The following is a 17,057-nucleotide window of genomic DNA, read 5'->3' on the forward strand; positions in this document are numbered from 1 at the left end:
CTTCATGTCTAGCCGAGTTGAGCTACAAACTGCACTGATGTACAGCCCACACTGAGAGCAGCAGCACACACCACAACGACTCCTCTTTATGTAACACTCACTTGTTATGGGATCTTAGTGGATATCCAGGCACTCTCGCTGAACCAGACTGCGGCCCGGTTGTGGTGTCACCAAGGGGGATTCTGAGAGGCTTTGGGAACATGTTCACACATTCACACACACACACACACACACACACACACACACACACACACACACACACACACACACACACACACACACACACACACACACACACACACACACACAGTGGCCTGAAGTGACACACATCAACGCGTGAATTTTTTTTTTAATGGCAGACGCACATCTGTACCAAATCAGAACTTCAGAGAGAGACGAGGAAGTGGTTGAACTGGAAGAGAAGGCACAGCGTTGCCTCAGTGGAAATATTACACTTTCAAGGCTAAAATACCTACAAAATAAAGTCAGTGAACAGAGGCTGTCTGTCTGCAGGGATTCAGACACATGTGGTTGTGATATAAATGCAAAAATCCAGCTCAACAGCAAAGTAAAAACACAGTGGACGAACATTATTTATCTTCCCTGCCGTGATTTATTTAAAATGTCTGCGATTTAAAACCACAAATAATTCATGAGGTATAAAACTGCAGTGCAGATTTTCTATTCAAGTCTTTAGACACATGGTAATGTCATCAAGAGAGAAACAGACGTATACATGTCATCTGTTCTCACTCACATCTCCCCTCCAGACGTCTCAAACTCAACTGGGATTTTAACATATTCAACATTTTTATCACGGGACAAATCTAGTTCATTTATATAGCATATTCAAAACAACCACAGTTGAGCAAAACAGGATCAAAGTATCAAAGAAAGGACAAATAAAAGCTTGGATCCCTAACCCAATGTCTTGATCCTGGTAGGTTTGCTCTCATTGAATTGACACATGATATGAATTGAATACATTTAATTTCATAGCACTCTTTAAAAACAGACTGAACATACATACAGAAGGACAGAGCACTGAAGGATAAACAAGACAAAACATCAGGTAGCGAAGCCAATATAACGGCACAATCAGAATGGGTTTTATTACCAAGTAGGTTTACACATACGAGGCATTTTCTTGTGTATATGTGGTGCGTACAAAAACACAGTAAAATGTATCAATGTACAATCAAATAAAGTAAAAAGGTGCTTTATGACATGAGGGCTTGAAATAAAGCTTTTCAAAATCATTCGAAAAACATTGAATGGAAGTTAAATGCTCGTCATTACTGTTATTCACCATTTCGACCAACAGTTTTCTGCTTCAGGTGACGTCCTCAAAAGGATACACACTCTATAAACTCTGACTTGTTGACGGACGCTCAGGAGGACACGACGGTGTTTCTGCTCCACTCTGGATCTCGAGGAGGGACGTAGTTTTTGGAAAGCTGTTTCGGTGTCGCTAACATTTCAACTCGATCACTCGCTGTGGCTTTCCTCGCCGCCTTTGAAACCTGATTTGGGAAATTCAGCAATGTTGTACATAGATTTACAGCAACTTCAGAAAGTCATCAATCTTAAGTTCACTTAAAATCTTTCTATGTAAGAGCCAGACTTTAAAAAACAAAGATGGAACGGACGGATAGTACAAATCTGTCTGTGGTGTTTCAGCAGAGGACGCATCCGGTAGCGGTTTGGCCTATGAAGGGAAACTGATGGAAAATTCCACATTAATTGAAACTCATCAGCTCTACAGTTCTCGACATGGAGCTGGTTTGAACAGCTGGAACATATTTTAATTTAATTGACTGATGATGTCGAGCAAACAGACATTCAGCCAAAACTGTTCTTACTTTGTTGAGACGACTTTCTTCCAAGACTGCTTTGAAAGAATGTACAAGAATAACTGAATGTGGAGTCCTCTACTGTTTAGGAGGGTTTTAAAAGAACCTCCACTACCCAGAGAGGGCAAAAGTACACACATCCTTCACTCGAGTAGAAGTATAGATTTAAAAATACTCTGGTAAAAGTAGAAGTACTGACTAAACTAAACTAAGCTATTTTAAAGAGTACCTGACCTCCCTTTATATTAATAGAACAATAATGCCATTGTTAGCTAATGAATGTTTCCATGCTGAACAACGGCAACATGACAACGTCTCCATTGGTCGCTCTTCTTTAGAGAAGACCAGGAAGTGATGGATACACGGATCGTGTTCAAATCAATAGGCACGCAATGACTCTAAAGAATAATGATCACGCACCAGACACACATTCAGACTAAAGGAACCAGCTGTTTGGGAAATGAGGAGAAGTAGAAAGTACAGGTATTTGTGTTCAACATGTAAGAAGTAGAAAGTACAGGTATTTGAGTTCAACATGTAAGAAGTAGAAAGTACAGGTATTTGAGTTCAACATGTAAGAAGTAGAAAGTACAGGTATTTGAGTTCAACATGTAAGAAGTAGAAAGTACAGGTATTAGTGTTCAACATGTAAGAAGTAGAAAGTACAGGTATTTGAGTTCAACATGTGAGAAGTAGAAAGTACAGGTATTTGGGTTCAACATGTAAGAAGTAGAAAGTACAGGTATTTGGGTTCAACATGTAAGAAGTAGAAAGTACAGGTATTTGAGTTCAACATGTAAGAAGTAGAAAGTACAGGTATTAGTGTTCAACATGTAAGAAGTAGAAAGTACAGGTATTTGAGTTCAACATGTAAGAAGTAGAAAGTACAGGTATTTGAGTTCAACATGTAAGAAGTAGAAAGTACAGGTATTTGAGTTCAACATGTAAGAAGTAGAAAGTACAGGTGTTTGAGTTCAACTTGTAAGAAGTAGAAAGTACAGGTGTTTGAGTTCAACATGTAAGAAGTAGAAAGTACAGGTATTTGAGTTCAACTTGTAAGAAGTAGAAAGTACAGGTATTTGAGTTCAACATGTAAGAAGTAGAAAGTACAGGTATTTGAGTTCAACATGTAAGAAGTAGAAAGTACAGGTATTTGAGTTCAACATGTAAGAAGTAGAAAGTACAGGTATTTGTGTTCAACATGTAAGAAGTAGAAAGTACAGGTATTTGAGTTCAACATGTGAGAAGTAGAAAGTACAGGTATTTGTGTTCAACATGTAAGAAGTAGAAAGTACAGGTATTTGTGTTCAACATGTGAGAAGTAGAAAGTACAGGTATTTGTGTTCAATGTGTAAGAAGTAGAAAGTACAGGTATTTGTGTTCAACATATAAGAAGTAGAAAGTACAGGTATTTGTGTTACAAATATAAGAAGTGGAGTAAAGTACTGATACCAGAAAAATAAGTAGTGGAGTACAGTAACGAAGTATTTGTACTGCACTACTTCCTACCTCTGCCACTAATAGATAATGAAATGATTTGTCGGTGCTCTTACGGTCCAGATTGAGTCGGCCGGAGGTCCGATCTGGAGGCAGATGTTGCTCTGCTTCAGTCGGGGCAGAGACAGTCTGATCAGCCGCGGAGAGATTTGAGCGGTCTTTGAAGCAAAAGAAACGATGGAGGCAACGCTCTGTGAAAAGAAACATTCCGACCTTAGACACCTTTGTGGTTATTATCAAGTCAAGTTTATTTAGTATAGCCCAATGACGCTCTGTGGAACAAACAAATGATACAGGGAATTCAGACCTTAGACTCCTCCTAAACAGTATTTCGATCTTTCTGTGTGCACAAACATATTTTGAGATTGACAATAAAGTTGACGTTGACTGACTTTGACTCCTTTGTTGTTGTTATCTATTCAGCTGTATTCACTATAGCCCAATATCACTAATCACTTCAGTCATTTTCTAACCCTCGGAGACCCACATAGGGCATTTCCGTTTTTGTATATTTTTGTGTTTTGTCTTATAAATTGTCATTTCTTTGCAGTATAATCAAGTTGTACACATCCCAGAAATCAGCAGAACCTCAGCTAATGATATATGTCACTCATTAGAGACTTATATACACACTATAATAGGGGATATTTGCCCATTAAAAAAAAGGGAGCTTGCATTTTTTACTTATTTCATTAAAGATAACTGCTAACCATAACATTGAAAGAAACATTCAACACAGAAAATTGCACACATTTATTTTCATTGTATCAGAACTGATTAGAAGATTCTAACGTATTCTGTTCATTAGTTATCCCCATTGTTTTGGGAAGTGTCCATGAGCGTTTTTTTTGCCAGGAATTGTCATTTTTTTGTGCTGCCAATTTTGAAGACAACACATGATATATATCATGGCAGTTCCTGTCCACAATCACACATGGCATGCTGAGCAGATTCGTCTGCATTTTCATTGACATCGTCACCTTGAAAAATCAGCTCCAAAGCCTCAGCTGTAGTAAACTTCCTTGCCATACCTCAGTTTACTTTTCATTTCATTTCAAACCTTTATTTAACCAGATTGGTCCCATTGAGATCATAGATCTCTTTTTCAAGGGAGACCTTTTAAGACACTAACGCCCCGTCCACACACAGGCATGAAAAAAATCTTTCAAAGCTTCGCCCATTCACTTGAATGGGGTGACGTAGAAGATTTTGAATCTTCGCCGAACTGCATTGTGGGGAGCGGAGCATGGCTTTGCAAGCATCGTGAGCATCAAAAGTTGAGCAATGTTCAACTTTTGATGCTCCCGATGCTTTCGAAGCTGGCATCAGCCAATCAAATCCCGTTTGTGTTTCATGTATATGCCTCACGATAATTCATTTTGTTGAATACATTTTCCCTGAAATGATTGCGATAAACGATAATATTGTCGGCACCGTTGTATGACCATTTTAGACCCCTGACATAATGATAATATATAATAATAATTCAAGTACATGCTTTCAAGCTGCTAGTCACATCCTCATGCAAATGGCAATTTATCGAGTTCATTTTTATTTATCGTACGATAAGTCAATTAATTGCTTATCGCGACAGACACACAATAAAACAGTGGAAACAAACATGTGACTTTCATTAGTGAATGAAACTGTGTGCCCTTTTCAGTCTGTGTCCAATATTGTGTATTTGTATATATTGTATATATATCCTATATATATATGCTAAGGTCCCGCTGCTGACACGATAGCAGTGATTTAGTGAGCTTATGTGTAATTAAACCCATGATATCAACATCTCACTCCAGCCAGGTACCCGAAGTTGGCAACCCTGTGGTATCAGTATGTTGTTACTTCGGCATCATGTTGAAACGTGTATTACAATTAAATCACCGTAAAATATGTTCATTTTGTTGTAGTTGTAGCCCCTGAGCCAGCGATTCTCTCTGACCATTTAACAGTCGTGAGTGTTGACGTCACTAGTTTAGCATTGTCCGCCCGGTTGTTGGCCCGGTAAGAACCTCGATTTTGGAGGGCCAGAAAAAAGGTGAAAAAGTAGCCGGAACTACCCCGAGTGGAAAAGCAAAAAAAAGCTTAAACCGTGCTACATGCTGCAGTGGAAAAGCGCCATAAAAGAACGTATTCCAACTTTTATTTTGTTTTCGTGTGTGGAATTATACGGGCTCTCGTTTCAGTACACAAAACATATTACTATGTTCAATCTGAATTTATTTTAAAATAAAAACATCTATATTGATTCTGACTCTTCTACATCCAACTCACAGGTTATCATTGCTTTGAGAAAAAAGATTATTAATTTTCCCCTTTTAGAAGTGAAGTCATTTGTGACCTGCTCCATCGAATTCATTGCATTGACACGAAGACACATTTTGAGTTGTATACACTGTTGGGAAGAGGATATTCCTAGCTTTCTAATGATATCAGGATTGTTTTTGTACTCCAAATATTAAGCGAAATATGTCACATTATATAATGACTGTCACCGAGTCCTCATTTTGAGAAAAAGGCCTTTAAAGTTTCCTCTTCTCTGGAATCCATCGATCTGATTGGTTATTAGCAAATGATCAAAATACTACGGAGGGAAGATATTTTCGTTTGGAGGGGAAGCTCGCGAGTTTGTGTGTGTATACGTGTGTGTGTTTGTGTATGTTTGCGTTGGTGTGTATTGTGTTTGTTTCCCGGGGAAAACCCTCACGAGAAACACCGGCTGTTGTTGTGCCTGCTGTGGCGTTAAAGTACTCCGTTCTCCACTTGTAATTATGCCGTTACAAGCTTCAAAGTTGTATTTATCATCTGAATTTGCCGAAACAAGTTTAATATTCTGAAAGCCAAGACTCCGTTTAATTTAAATCAGATGTAAACAAACTGTAACGGACCCTGCCGTGTTATCTATGATTACTTTACTCTTACGTTCATAATGTCAGCCGGAGGGAGGGGGCGGCGCTGCTGGAAGAGCAGAGTGCGAGTGAGAGGTGCCTCTTCGTCCCTTCACAAGCTGCAAAAATGTATTTATCGTGTGATTTTGGAAATAAAAGTTTCATATTATGAAAGCCAAGACTTGGTTTGTTTAAAATCAAACAAAACACCCGAACCCTGAAAAAATAGTTGTTTACGTAAATCCACGTTTATTCTGAAATGAGCCGTTGCGACTTCCGACTGATTTCGACAGAGCGGGTCGCATATGTTCTGGGAATTTCATTTTCGAGCCTGAAATCTGAAGAACAGGCTTAAAGCAAGTTAAAGCAACACATCAGGTGACTCTCAGCTGATTCCTCATTCACTGCAGGAAGTGAACAAGAGCAGATATGTGTTGTCCTTCGGAGCTTAAAGACTATCTGTTCAGAGGTAGAAAAAGTATTTGAAATTTGCTAACACACTAAGAGAAGAAACAATCAGCTGTTCGATCTGTCCGGATCTACTGAAGGAACGGTGACTATTCCCTGTGGACACAACTGTGTGTGTGTGTGTGTTGTGTGTGTGTGTGTGTGTGTGGGTGTGTGTGTGTGTGTGTGTGTGTGTGCGTGTGTGTGCGTGTGCGTGTGTGTGTGCGTGTGTGTGTGAAAAACACTATGCTAGCAGACTTAGTGGAGGAGCTGAAGGAGACTGGTTCTGCTGATCTCTGCCATGCTGGAGCTGAAGATGTGGGATGTGATTTCTGCACTGGGAGAAAACTGAGAGCCTTGAAGTCCTGTCTGCAGTGTGTGGCCTCTTACTGTGAGAAACACCTCCAGCCTCATTATGAATCTCCTGCCTTTAAGAAGCACAAGCTGGTGGAGCCCTCCAAGAAGCTCCTGGAGAACATCTGCTCTCGTCACGATGAGGTGAAGAAGCTGTTCTGCCGCACTGATCAGCAGAGTATCTGTTATCTCTGCTCTCAGGGTGAACACAAAGGCCACGACACGGTGTCAGCTGCAGCAGAGAGGACTGAGAGGCAGAGACAGATGAAGGGGAGTCGACAGAACATCCAGCAGGGAATCCAGGACAGAGAGAAGGAGGTGAAGCTGCTTCGGCAGGAAGCAAAGGCCATCAATGGCTCTGCTGATAAAGCAGTGGATGAGAGTAAGAAGAAGTTCACCGAGCTGAAGCAGCGGGTCAGATCCCAGCAGAAGAGAGAAGTGAGTCGAGTCAAAGAGCGCCAGGAGAAGCTGGAGCAGGAGATCAGGGAGCTGAAGAGGAGAGACGCTGAGCTGCAGAAGCTCTCTCACACAGAGGACACCAGCCAGTTTCTGCTCAACCACCCCTCTCCGTTACCCCTCAGTGAAGCTACACACTCATCCAGCATCAAAGTCCATCCTCTGCGCTACTTTGAGGACGTGACGGCGGTTGTGTCAGAAATCAGAGATAGACAACAGGACGTCCTGAGGAAGACGTTGAAGGACACCTCACTGATGGCGAGTGAAGTGGAAGGCGTACCGCCACCTCCAGAGCCAAAGGCCAGAGCTGAATTCCTAACATATTCCGATGAAATCAAATTTGATCGAAACACAGTAAAAAGTGTAGACCTGGAATACACAGACGCATTCACTTTTTACTTCCAGCTCCTGAGTACAGGGAGTGTGACTGGTCGTTGTTACTGGGAAACGGAGTGGGGTGTGGGGAGGGGGCTTTGTGTAGGAGTTACATACAAGAGCACCAGCAGGGCAGGGGGGTGGGAGGAAAGTTTGTTTGGATCCAACGATAGTTCATGGGGGTTATATTGTTTAAATGACGGTTATACCTTTTGGTACAACAACATCAAAACTCCCGTCGCAGTTCCTCAGTGCAACAAAGTAGGAGTGTACCTGGATCACCGCGCAGGCGTTCTGTCCTTCTACAGCGTCACTGAAACCATGACTCTCCTCCACAGAGTCCGGACCACGTTCACTCGGCCGCTCTACGGTGGACTTCTGTATTAATTACACTTCTATTGGAGACACGGCTGAGTTCTGCAAACTCAAATAATCATTTAAATGTGTTGTTCATTTTCATTTTCAGGTTCATATTAGTATTTGTTTCCTTTACCGGGACATGTCTCCACGCTTTAATGTTCAACAAGCTCTTTATTTCTCTCATGCTGCCTGTGCTGCAGCACCTCTTTTCACCCTCTGTCTGAAACCAGAGCCCAGTCTGCTCTGATTGGTTAGCTGGCCGGCTCTGTTGTGATTGGTCAACCGCTTAGAGATGTCCCGCCCCTTAGCCTATCACGTGCAATGTGTTGGAGCGCTAGCCAACAGTAGCGCACAAACCTATAGGACGAACTGGAGGAAAGAGAAACACCAAAAAGCGTAATAAGGCCTCTTTGACCCTTGAACTCTATTTTCTCAATGTTGCCGCTGACAGCTGATTGTTGTGGCATTTCTTCAGATATCAATCAAACATTATGGGCTCAGCTGTACTTTGACGTATTGTCTTAAGTTGGTATGTTGTAAATGTTAGAGTTTCTTTAGCTATCACTGCTCATGATGACGTTTGTTTCTCTGCATGAATAGTTACATTTTCTTTATGCTCTAAAATATTGATAAAAATGGGTTTTCATGTATGTCTATGTTGCTGAGCCTCTTCCACTGCAAGGGTCTAGAGAAGACCTGGCAGAACTACTTCCTGGACACTTTGCTCTGTGTGCATTTTTAAAGACATCTTCAATTACAATGTGTTGTTGTTGTTGTTGTTGCTGTTGTTGTTGTTGTGAGATATCATAGATCTGTAAATATCATGATCATATTAATCAATAAGGAATGATTCATTATGTTCTTTTACATAGCTGAGATTCTGCAGTAACAAAGTGATTGTGTTGGTACCGGTGATAAGAAATAAAAACATTTAACAAAGTTGAGTTCCTCCTTCCTGATTGCAATTTGCAATTCTTCTGCATATCTGTAAATTATATACAATCAAATATGGATAAACAGTATATTATAAGCCTATATTTCTGCTACTGCAACATTGTTGACCCTCCTGTTGTCTTCGTTCCCCCTTACTTTGGTGTTCGTGGTCAAATTTGACCGGTCCCGTTTTAACTGCTATTACATTAACACAAAAACCATTAATCATCACCACATGTCATTTAACATCCTTTCAAACTGTACATATTGTGTCAGAGTACTGGTACACATGAACACTGCAGTACATATACAAAGAACAGACAGTGAACATGTATTGCGTGTGCCAGGTGTGATCCATGGGGGGGGGGTGGGCACATAAGGGGGGGGGGGGACACATCTAGAGTGTGTGTTTGTGTGTGTGTGTGTGTGTTTTATCTGATCCGGATGGTTACTAATTCCTTTTCTTTATGGCGGACCGGGAACACCATGGTGTTACAAAGTTGACTAAATCATCCAAAATGCAATGAAAGTGGTGATCAGCAATTTCAGATGTTCGAATGTCTGCTGTGAAGGATATCATAAAGCCTGAATGCAATCGAATGTAAAAAAAAAATGTATGATGAAAGTAGTAAATTGGTTGGATCTGACCCGAACACAAACAGGAGGGTTAAAGAACTTTTTAATTATCCAGAATTGTGTATATTGTTTATATTTGATATACTATTTTTAATTGTTAACTATTTTCCACTTTGTAAGTATTTTTTTTTAATGTTGAGCACACTGGTCTTGTAACAAAATAATTTCCCAATTTGGGATAAATAAAGTATATTATATAATCTAACATTTATCCAATGTTGACATTTCTGTTCTGCAAATGGATGCAAATAGGCACATATTTAGTATAATAATTATGATCTGTTCAGCGCTCAATACCCTGGGTGTTTCTCAATGTCGAGGACGCTTCCTTGGTAGGACATGTCTTCCGAGTCAGGTCCTTCAGAAGCGAGGCAAGAATCCCTCCTAGCCTCGGAAAACGAAGAATGGTGGAACAGGCTAACAGCTTGTGCGTCATATGCGAGGCCCCGCCTTAAATGGAGCGCGATTTCCACCAAAGATTTGGGAAATTGGTCCGTGCGCAAAGCATTGTGGGGATTTTAAGACCGCGGAGGATACACATGCGGAGGATACACATGTGCAGCCTCGAAATTTCCCGCAACGAAGGACGCCGGCCTCGGTAGAATTCCAAGGATCCTGGAAATTAGAACAGTCCTTCGGTTCGACTCGATGACGTAGCACCCTTGAAATAGTGGCTCTGGAGGATCCTTCCTCGACATTGAGAAACACCCCCTGTCTGTTGACGCTTGATCAGATCAGAGTATTGACGTATAAACATTATGGCTCACTTTTAGACTGAAATAAAAATAGGAATACAAATATGTATTAATTTCATATATAAACAAGTTGAAGAAAGAAGCTCCAATAAAAAGTAAAAAAAAAATGTTTTTATTCGATTTGATTTAGTTAGAATGTGTAAAACAATAATACAAAAATTATAATGAAATGAAACATGAGAATTATTATAATATACAAACGTAAGCAGTATATTAACTTAAGAGGATAAAGTAAAATGTCCAATAAAGGATCAAATAAGATTACATTTGAATTCTTTTTTTTAAATACACATGAATATTTAAATACAAATATTACATACATCATAATCTCAGTGGGTAAGTCCTTCAGGATCTCACCTCTCTGTTGCTGTGGAAGTCCGGACGGATGAGTTTTGGGATGGAGAGCTGCAGGAGTCTCGGTGTTATCACTGCAGAGGTTTTCAGGCGGGGGTCGACGTGCCAAATGGGACAACTCCTCTCACAGTGAGGAGTGTGAGGAGGCCTGGGGGAGCAGAGAGACACACATGGGAGAAGTCAAGAGGTTTCTTATTGAGCTTTATTTGACTGAATACACAAATGAGTTTTGTCTTCTAAAATGTGCACTTTTCTTAGTGAGTTTAAATGCTTATCCACAAAATATGTTTTCAATGGCAATGACAATAAAAGCCAATACTACAGTATGTTGAAAACCAAGTGTTTTTTAAAGGAAATGAAAACATATTATTATTACACAACTTAGTAGAATTCTTAATGGTCAACTTGGACTTTCCAGAGGTCCGTTATGTTTCCGCTAACAGACCGTTGCTAAGGAGAACAGACCGTTGCTAAGGAGTATCGGCCGCTGGTAGGAGAACAGACCGTTGCTAAGGAGAACAGACTGTTGGTAGGAGAGCAGACCGTTGCTAAGGAGAACAGACCGTTGCTAGGGAGGATCGAGGGGACTATGTGCAGTCATATCAATCCGCAGAAAGAAGTCCGGTCAATTTAACGTCAGCTGAATTCAGTTAGAAAACACAGTGGAATACTTTTTTGATTATTAATTTTTATATTTGTGAATTTGTTGATTTATGATGGCTAAACTGTCTCCAGTAAAGAGAGATCAAGAGAAGGAAAGAGGTACTAACCCTGAAATATTACCTATACAGTAACAGTTATTAAACATGATTCCTTATACAGATGGTGACCAAATGGCAAAGATTCATTTTATGAACAAATAAAATCATGAGCAACCCATATAATAATTCCAGTACCTGTTATCACAGTAATCTTTAATAAAAGGTTTACTGTATATCACATATGTGTCATTTAAGAAGAAGTATTCAAAGTAAAGCCAGGTTGCTTGTGCTCCTTTGTCTGCTTTATTCATTTATTTCGATTTGTTTTTGGTTGTTTTTCTGGAGCATCCATAAGAGAGGATTACGTTTAGACAGCTGGTGACTTTTGTTTTTTAAATCAATGTAATGCCTGCTTTCTAAATTACAACAGCGCCTATTCATTTCGATGTCATGATTTTAGTTTTGTGTGTTCAGACATGGTTTTATGTTGAAATTCAGTTCTCTTTCTTATCCCCCTCCATGTTGGTCCCTGATGGCTTTTGTCCGGATGTTCCTCATGCTACAGATTTATGGATTTATGTTTTTTTGTTACGTTGAACCCTTCTCCTCATTCTGCATTTGGATCCTGATGTTCCCTAACCCTGACAGTAGAGCATTGCATTCAGAGAGTAAAGCAAATGTCTGTGCAGCCCTTCAACATGTTCTGCTGCTGTGTTCGGGGTTTATAAAAAGATGTTCTGTCTGCGAGCGTCCCCAGGGGTCCTGCACTGGGGACAATAATCTCCATTGTCTCGACTCATATGCTCCCACAGTCTGACACTGAAATAACAGATGTCCAAACGCTGGCTTCCTCACCGTAGTGCTGGAGCCTGGACCGCTGATATTTAACTGTATGATATCAAATATTCTGCTGCCATTAAATCCTAGACTGTAGACACACTGAGGGGGAAGGAAAGCAGTTTGAAGTTAAAAAAGATGGATGCCGCTGGAGGATGTGGACATAATCTCTCAAACAGGAACCTCAAGGAGTTTAGGTTTGTGCTGGTGATTTGTTTTAACATTAAATGCTCCCCGGGCGCCGTTCAAAATGGCAGCACACTGCTCCTAACACTAGGATGGGTCAAATGCAGAGAAACAATTTCCCCACGAGCGATTAATAAAAGTCCATCTTAACATTAAATCAGTGATGAGTGGTTAGATATGGAGAATATGTAACCAAATGTTTGAGGAAAATTGACCATAACAATTCAAAAAGAATAATTGAAATTACAAGGCAAACGTTTAGCACAGTCCTTTACTTAGTGAGGCTGTTTTATAATAATAATATGTCAAAAAACTAAAAGAAAAATCACATGTCTCATAGTCCATGGTGAAGTCTTCAGATTGGTCGTTTTGTGTGATAAACAGTTCAATATTTAAATGTAGAAAGTCCTAGGAATTGAGCAGATGGAACCGATAAACGAGAAATTTCTGTGTGATAAATAACCGCTCTGGCTCCTCGCTTCTTAAAATAAGCAAAGTCTCGTTGTGGTTTCAGCTTCAGTGAGACTTTAGTTATGAGCCGTTCAACCAAAGAATGTTTATCCTCCTCAGATTGTTTTCTTAAAGTGATTTCTAGACGCCTGTAGTGGTGAAAGTAATCAGGATTTCCCTTTAAAAAAACTTGAGAAAAGTAAGAATAATATGTACGATATTTTGTGGGACAGAAATATATACGTATTTATTTTTTTATAGATATGTTTAAACTTTAAGATCGGTCAATCTTGAGGTAATATAGATGGTTTAGGGACAATGTTTTTGTATTTCCATAAAATGTGTATTGTTGTAGTGGGACGGATTTGGTGGTCTGGCATTCCTGAAATGTATTTGTAACATTGTTTTGAAAAGTGCTCTTTCAATAAGGTGTATTATTACATCACTTTAAAAAAAAAAACAGCTGTTTAAACATTTTAAAGATATGCATACGTGACACGAGCAGCGTAGCGGTGTGTGAGGGAGTCTTTTTTAAATCGCTTCCCGAATGGGCACAGCTCCCCAAGGGCTCATGGGCTCCGTTGGGTCGCAATCAACCTCCCCCGAGTGTCCCGTGACAGATGCGCTTGTTTTCGTGCACGCGCTACCGTCGCCGGCCAGCAGATGCCGACACATTCCCCGGTGTACAAAGCGGAACGTCCTTTGAATAAAATATAGCCCAGTTAAAAGTTAAACTTCTAGATGCATTTTCATCTGCAAAAACCAACACAACAATAAAACTGTTTTAGCTAAGATGTTAGCTTGTTAGCTTAAAAGAAGGGTAACTTCAGATTGTTTGTATTTTCACCTCTTTTCACCCTCTGTCTGAAACCAGAGCCCAGTCTGCTCTGATTGGTTAGCTGGCCGGCTCTGTTGTGATTGGCCAACTGCTTAGAGTTGTCCCGCCCCTTAGCCTATCACGTACAATGTGTTGGAGTGCTAGCCAATAGAAACGTGAGTTAGCGATGTCACTTTGTTACAGGAGTAAACAAAGGAGTAAAATGGAGGCGTTTCCGGCATGGAGGTTGTTCCTTCTTGAGGGAACACATGGATTTTAGCCTTTGCAGACCATTTACAAGCACCAAAACCTATAGAACACACTACAGGAAAGGGTAAACCCTGAAAGCACAATAGGGCCTCTTGTAAAAAAGTAAGCGTAAAATAAAGGCACTAATTTGACCTGTGTCGTTTGGTTCTGCTCCACTTGTCCTCACTTTATTCACTCATGTTGGATTTAATGAGGCTTTTACCGGTTTTCCTGGGCGCTGCGCCTCCTGCTCCCGGGTGTCGACAGGCGGACAATGTGCTCGTACTGGGAAGGTTTGGAGGAAGGACGTGAGGTCTTCATGGAGTAACTCGCCTCCTCCTCCTCCTCCTCATCTTCCTCCTCCTTCCTGCAGGAAAATGGAAGCTATTACCACATCCATTATGTGTTGTTGGTCTGCGACAGAAGAATGTCTTGAGCCATGAGGAAGGAGGAGGAGGGGAGACAGAACAATGGACAAGGTAAAATCATCTCTACCCACAAAGACATCTACATTTGTTAAACTCCAGTCGAGACAATGGGCTGACACATAACGGAGGATGAATGCTCCCAGCTGACAGTTTAATTCTGGCTCATTGTTTGGCTGGAAAGAAAATATGTTTATATATTTTATGAAAGGCACGAAAAGACCACACATTGATTCAAGTAGTGACTGAAACGTACTGAGAGTAGTCCCAAACAAATGCACTATTTATTTGTTGACGTTATTTTCCCTTAAACTACAGCCTAAGTCTATTTGTGACATATTATTAAAGATGTATGCCATCAAGACGAATCATTTCCTCCAAAAAAAAGCCAAATCTCACATCTGAGAAGCTCGAACCTGCAATTGATGGTTTTCGCTTGATTAATAACTTTGAAGATTTATCAAAACTTTATCAAAACTTCAAAATCTGTCTGTTCATTTTTGTATATTGACATATTAAGAAATGGTCGAATTGTTTCAGAACTACAACTCAATCAACAGAAAATTAACCTGCAAACATTTTAACATTAGATTAAATGTTTAAGTACGGAAGAACGGTCTCTTTGTAAGAACTGGAACTCTCTCTTTTGACTGTTCATAATTCCATACCATGTTTTTGAAGCATTCAAACTGTTAACAGTGGCTGTATGGCCCCCCTGAACGGCAACATGTCACTCAAAGAGACATGTGCCAACCGGAAAGATTCTCAAAAAGACAAGAAAATTACAAAAATGACGACAGAGACACAAAACAGCTACAAAAACAGGCTTAAAACCCAATAAGTCTGTGTATCCTGCTTCGGAGGCTCACTGTCGAATCCAGCCACGCTATAACACAACAAGCAAATTGAAGATGTCCATGTATCAGTCCATAATGAAAATATACAGTAGCTGCACCAGCTGCCATACATCTTTCCACACTATTAATAATGACTTTGACCAGTAATGTTGTGATATTTGATTAAGAGGAGTCTGACGGGTAATCAGATTAGAAATGAACTACGTGGACTGCAGAGTGAAAGAGCAGCAGAAGAATATAACACATGGATGTCGTATTCATCAATACAAATCAAGCCAATGAACACGATCTCTATATTTTCATTTGCAGCCTGAATCCACGGTATCGCCTCGCTCTGAATCTCAGATGAACTTCCTGCTCCAAAGCAAGCCAGCAGGTGTTTGCTGTCATCTTCAGTTACAGTGAATTACTGTTATTTACTCTGCGAGGAGCACTTCCTGTGTGGGCTTCTGATTGAGTTACGCTGCATGTGGCTGTGCTTAGAATCTGACGGCTGAGACGGGGGGGACGGACAACAACAAACATTATCAAAATAAAAGCCTCTAAAAGACGGCGCTAATCGATCCTGAAGCCCTCGGGGGTACTGCACTACTTCCTACCTCTGCCACTAATAGATAATGAAATGATTTGTCGGTGCTCTTACGGTCCAGATTGAGTCGGCCGGAGGTCCGATCTGGAGGCAGATGTTGCTCTGCTTCAGTCGGGGCAGAGACAGTCTGATCAGCCGCGGAGAGATTTGAGCGGTCTTTGAAGCAAAAGAAACGATGGAGGCAACGCTCTGTGAAAAGAAACATTCCGACCTTAGACACCTTTGTGGTTATTATCAAGTCAAGTTTATTTAGTATAGCCCAATGACGCTCTGGGAACAAACAAATGATACAGGGAATTCAGACCTTAGACTCCTCCTAAACAGTATTTCGATCTTTCTGTGTGCACAAACATATTTTGAGATTGACAATAAAGTTGACGTTGACTGACTTTGACTCCTTTGTTGTTGTTATCTATTCAGCTGTATTCACTATAGCCCAATATCACTAATCACTTCAGTCATTTTCTAACCCTCGGAGACCCACATAGGGCATTTCCGTTTTTGTATATTTTTGTGTTTTGTCTTATAAATTGTCATTTCTTTGCAGTATAATCAAGTTGTACACATCCCAGAAATCAGCAGAACCTCAGCTAATGATATATGTCACTCATTAGAGACTTATATACACACTATAATAGGGGATATTTGCCCATTAAAAAAAGGGAGCTTGCATTTTTTACTTATTTCATTAAAGATAACTGCTAACCATAACATTGAAAGAAACATTCAACACAGAAAATTGCACACATTTATTTTCATTGTATCAGAACTGATTAGAAGATTCTAACGTATTCTGTTCATTAGTTATCCCCATTGTTTTGGGAAGTGTCCATGAGCGTTTTTTTTGCCAGGAATTGTCATTTTTTGTGCTGCCAATTTTGAAGACAACACATGATATATATCATGGCAGTTCCTGTCCACAATCACACATGGCATGCTGAGCAGATTCGTCTGCATTTTCATTGACATCGTCACCTTGAAAATCAGCTCCAAAGCCTCAGCTGTAGTAAACTTCCTTGCCATACCTCAGTTTAC

General features: G+C 40.3%; 1 protein-coding gene across 1 annotated transcript; it reads right to left on the bottom strand.

Annotated features, from left to right (window-relative positions):
• Positions 1–1,004: 1,004 nt before the first annotated feature.
• Positions 1,005–15,545, bottom strand: LOC139434730 (sperm microtubule associated protein 2-like). Its single transcript, XM_071204713.1, has 5 exons — positions 15,532–15,545; positions 14,375–14,518; positions 10,915–11,059; positions 3,407–3,541; positions 1,005–1,523 (listed from the first exon to the last, which is right to left on the bottom strand). Exons 1-5 carry the CDS (start codon positions 15,543–15,545, stop codon positions 1,392–1,394), a joined length of 570 nt encoding a protein of 189 aa, XP_071060814.1. The 3' UTR covers positions 1,005–1,391.
• Positions 15,546–17,057: the final 1,512 nt, after the last annotated feature.

Source organism: Pseudochaenichthys georgianus, chromosome 10 (genome assembly GCF_902827115.2).
Source record: "Pseudochaenichthys georgianus chromosome 10, fPseGeo1.2, whole genome shotgun sequence".
Taxonomy (NCBI): Eukaryota; Metazoa; Chordata; class Actinopteri; order Perciformes; family Channichthyidae; genus Pseudochaenichthys; species Pseudochaenichthys georgianus.